This window comes from Etheostoma cragini, chromosome 12 (genome assembly GCF_013103735.1).
Source record: "Etheostoma cragini isolate CJK2018 chromosome 12, CSU_Ecrag_1.0, whole genome shotgun sequence".
Taxonomy (NCBI): Eukaryota; Metazoa; Chordata; class Actinopteri; order Perciformes; family Percidae; genus Etheostoma; species Etheostoma cragini.
Genome location: NC_048418.1, coordinates 1406633 through 1411019, shown reverse-complemented (window position 1 = coordinate 1411019; position 4387 = coordinate 1406633). Strand labels below are relative to the sequence as shown.

Below are 4387 nucleotides of genomic sequence, written 5' to 3'. Positions count from 1 at the left end.
AAAAAAAGTTCAAATAGTCACATTCCTGCGGAGCTCCGGCAGGCACGTCCTACATGCTTGACGCTCCCCGGAAACTCCAACAAGTCACGTTTTTAAACAAGACTTTTAAAGACCATTTTGACCACATACTGTATGTAAGACCTATTTCATGACATAAAAGCAGAAGGAAATGCGGAGTCACCAAAGCACTCACAAAAGCATTTTAACAAAATTATTAAAATTGAACACGTAATAGTAATAATAATGTGTACATATACGGCTAATTATTATTTGAAAAGAACCTGACAGAATTAAAACAATATTTTCAAAGAGCATTAGAGGTAGTGTTACATGGACGAAGGAAAAATAGGACCTATTTGAAATTGTTTTAGACCTAGAACACAATACTTTTGCAAATGTAAAGGTCTCATGGCATGGCAACTTCACTTTATGATTTTTTTTTTTTACATTGCTATAAGTTCGGAGCCCTGGGTGTCCTGCTCTGCCTTTAGGAAAATGAAAGCTCAGATGGGCCGATCTGGAATCTTGCCCCTTATGAGGTCATAAGGGGAAAGGTTACCTCAGATGAGTAATATCAAAAACATGTTAAATGTTGGCTGAGTGAATTAAGACCTTGGGGAGAGTGCGTTTGTCACTTTATTAGAAAGGGAGACAGATGGGGGGGGGACACGCAGCTAAGGGCCGCAGACCGGATTCGAACCGGCGCCGCTGCAGGACTCAGCCTACACAGGGCGAGCGCACTAACTGAGTTAGTTAGGTTATGAAGCCTGAAGTAACCTTTAAATGATCACAACAATGATGACTACATCTTTTGGCCCAACCTTATAACTTGTTACCACTAGTTTTACACTTCTCTAAGGAAGTGATGATTAATAAACCTGTGAAACAAGCTACAACGTAAGTTAATAGGACAATCGTCCAGCTTGTATTTACTTTCACAAAAGTGCCCGTTTTGCCATAGACCGACTCTGATTAATATTCTAAGTGTCAGACAACATAACAGAAAGGATCCCTTTAGAGATAGACCTTTTAAAACTCTTTGAGACCTTTCTGGTTAACTAGAAACAGCTCTGAAGTTGCTGGTGCTAAACCCACCAGACTCCATTTAAAAAAACAAGACTTTTAGCGTGTGTAGAGCCAACATATTTTCACATGTAAATCTGTAATCTACACGTTTATTTCAACCAAACTAGAGTTGTGATGGCTGGAAAAGTGGAAAGACGGCCCCAAAACGGTGTTTCATAGTTTCATTTTGTTTCTGTAAATATGGAATGAAGTGGGTTTTATGAAGCTAAAATGACGAGACAAACAAACGAGACGTGGATGTTGTTATGTTTAAAAAAAGGATCTAACTCTTTAACAGAAAGGCTGTCCTTCTTAGAAATCCTTTCCATAATGTTGTCAGACACTTAGAATATTAATCTGAGTCTGTCTGTAAAACAACGAGCACTTTTGTGACGGTAAATACAAGCTGAACGTTTGCTCTATTAACTTACGTTGCAGCTTGTTTCCCCACTGTGGACTGCAGCGATCTTGTTTAACATCTTTACAAAACACTTAAAAATCCATGCTTTTCTCGCCTAAATCTTCACCCCAAAAAAGGTGAAGCAGTTTCCACATACTTTGGTCCTCTGGGATGTTCCTTAGGTCATTGGGAAGTTAACAATCTCAATTTGTTGTTTCTAGTGTCAGTGTGACACTAGGCCTGACGGACACAGCGCTAAAGAGGTTAGAATAGAAAACTTCTATTTCCAGATATATTATAACAGAAAAAATCCAGAAAATGGATTTTACATGAATTTATTTCTACAGATATGTGCGTTTTTCTTATTTCCTTTCTGAAAAAAAGCCCAAAAAGTGCAAAATACAAAACTTCTCAAACAAAAAAACACATCCACATCACTCACACACATGCCTGAAATAACTACATGCATAGATGTATAGAATTAACAAGCTATGCAATCGTTCTCAGCACTCACTCAGTGTTGTGGTGGACGGCGTCGTAGCGGACAAACAGCGAGGTGTAGAAAGCTTCGGTGAGCAGAGCGTAGATGGCGATCATCACCAGCAGCACCGCCAACTTCAACACAGAGTTCAGCCGCAGGAAGACGGCGCAGGTCACCATCGCCAGGACCCCCGTGAACACGAAATACTGGAAAAACAAAGACATTCATGCTTAATATGGGGGTGGCAGTAGCTCAGTCCATAGGGAGTTGGGTTGGGAACCGGAGGGTCACTGGTTCAAATCCCCGTATGGACCCAAAAAGTTGGGAGCGTGGATTGGTGGCTGGAGAGATGCCAGTTCACCTCCTGGGCACTGCCAGGTGCTCTTGAGCAAGGCACCGTACCCCCCCGACCGCTCAGGGCGCTGGTTCAGCTGGCAGCCCACTCACTCTGACATCTCTCCATGTATTGTGCATCTCTCCATGTATAGTGCATGTATAGGTCCTGAGCATGTGTGTGTATTTCAGGCCTGTGTGTGAGTACTAACAAAAAGTGTGTACACAGAGTGTAGTGCAGTAATTTCCCCATTGGGGACTAATAAAAACAAATTAAATTAAATTAAATATCATCAGATCCATCCTCTACCTAAACAGGTTACTCTACTTTACTCAGGACATTCAGAAAGAAGAGGATTAAAGACTGCTGTGAGATTTGGGTCAGAGGTTTGGTTGGATGATGTTAATCTTCTGACTTTCCATCTAGTACTGTCATCAGGTCAACATATTAAAGGGCCTATATTGTGCTCATTTCAAGATTCATACTTGTATTCGGGGTTTCTACTACAACATCTTTATATGCTTTGATATTGAAAAAACATTAGTTTTCTCATATTGACTGTCTGAACATAGCTGCATTCACCCAATTTTGAAACACCGCGTTTTTAGCGCCTGTCTCTTTAAGGCCCTCTCTAGAAAAAGCCCATTCCGCTCTGATTGGTCAGCGTTTCCAGGTCCGCTGCATCTGCGTTCTCTGAGTCTCTGCACCATCATTGCAGGTGGGGAAAGACTCTGGCGACACTTTCTACCTATATATGGCAAAGCTGTGAAATCACAACGGTTAAGAAGTCCTGACAGCTCATTTAAAGGCAAAGGTTTGGCTTTATAATTAAAAGAGAATACTGACCTTTCAATACTGATACTGGTTTATGACCAAATGCTTGCAGAACTAATGTCACTGCCATCAGCCACATCTGCCCTTTGCTACTAAGCAAATGTTAGCATGCTAATATGCTAAACTAAGATGAACACCTACTTGTCTGGGAAACACTGACATATTGTAAACTCCATGCCCCAGATTGAAACACAGGCCTTTTACATTGTTAATTTGTAGTCTTAAGGTCCAAACTGAGGGAACTGTGAAGACATTGCCGTGACGCCATCCAGGGTTATTTTCTCCTCCAGAGCCACAGAAGATACTGACGTTATTGCAGATAAATCTTACCAATGACTAGTAAAGTGATCCTTTAGAGTTGGTGGAGTGCCCCTTTTAAAGGTTATTAAACATCTGAAAACCTGCACCACAGACCTCTGATATGGCATTTTTTAGTTTGTGTGTCTTATTTAATATTCCAGTCTGGATGTATCCTAGGTAGACTCAAAAACTCTTTCCTGGGTATCTAAAAAAACGCTCTTATTTGTGCAGAAACAAGTTGTTGAGACCCTCGGGGGGGGGGGGGGGGGATTAGGTTTTCACGTCTACATGCAACAATAACAGTTTCAGCCCAAGCTTGCAACTACAAAAATGGAACTCCCTAACTGAGCCCATCAATCGGCTGCATTTTTTGTGAGACTAATAACAAAATGGATGTTTTCTCCGTGACGTTTCCGACGTCTCCATCAGTTGTCTGAGGCGAGACCTCCCTCCGGGTGCGAGCGGATGTCGGGGATGTTTAATTATTTTTGTCTTGCTTTCTCAGAAGGGAAGAAAAGCCCAACAGATGGACCCTGACTGCAAAAAAATGAAGACACCTCATTTAGTGGGTACCTCTGGGTAGAAGCAGATGTCCGGGATGGAGACCGACTCGTTGTACGTCTGGTTCCTCAAGGTGCTGGACTTGTCGAAGTCGCACCACAGCTGCAAGAGACCAAAAGAGCAATTATTGTTGATGTACAGTAGGAAAGCGATGCTGGGTCAGTGTAAACATACCTGGAGTACTGCATCTTTGTAAATTGGTTCTTAAAGCCTTTTTCAAGGGGTTTGCGTCAGGGCTGCACCATATGAGGAAAATGTGTTATGCGATACCATGCGATTAAGAACAATGGGACAGTTGGGTTTAGGAGGAAGTTGGGTTTAGGAGAAGAAGAATGAGACAGTTGGGTTTAGGAGAAGAAGAACGGGACAGTTGGGTTTAGGAGAAGAAGAACGGGACAGTTGGGTTTAGGAG

General features: G+C 42.0%; 1 protein-coding gene across 1 annotated transcript in view; it reads right to left on the bottom strand.

Annotated features, from left to right (window-relative positions):
• The window catches only part of adcy8 (adenylate cyclase 8 (brain)), a 66867-nt gene that overhangs the window by 20412 nt on the left and 42068 nt on the right, over positions 1–4387 (bottom strand). The window contains exons 12-13 of the mRNA XM_034887382.1: positions 3988–4129; positions 1980–2152 (exon numbers count right to left, since the gene is read on the bottom strand). Of these exons, the coding sequence (XP_034743273.1) occupies positions 1980–2152; positions 3988–4129 (315 nt within the window). The remainder of the gene's footprint in view (positions 1–1979; positions 2153–3987; positions 4130–4387) is intronic.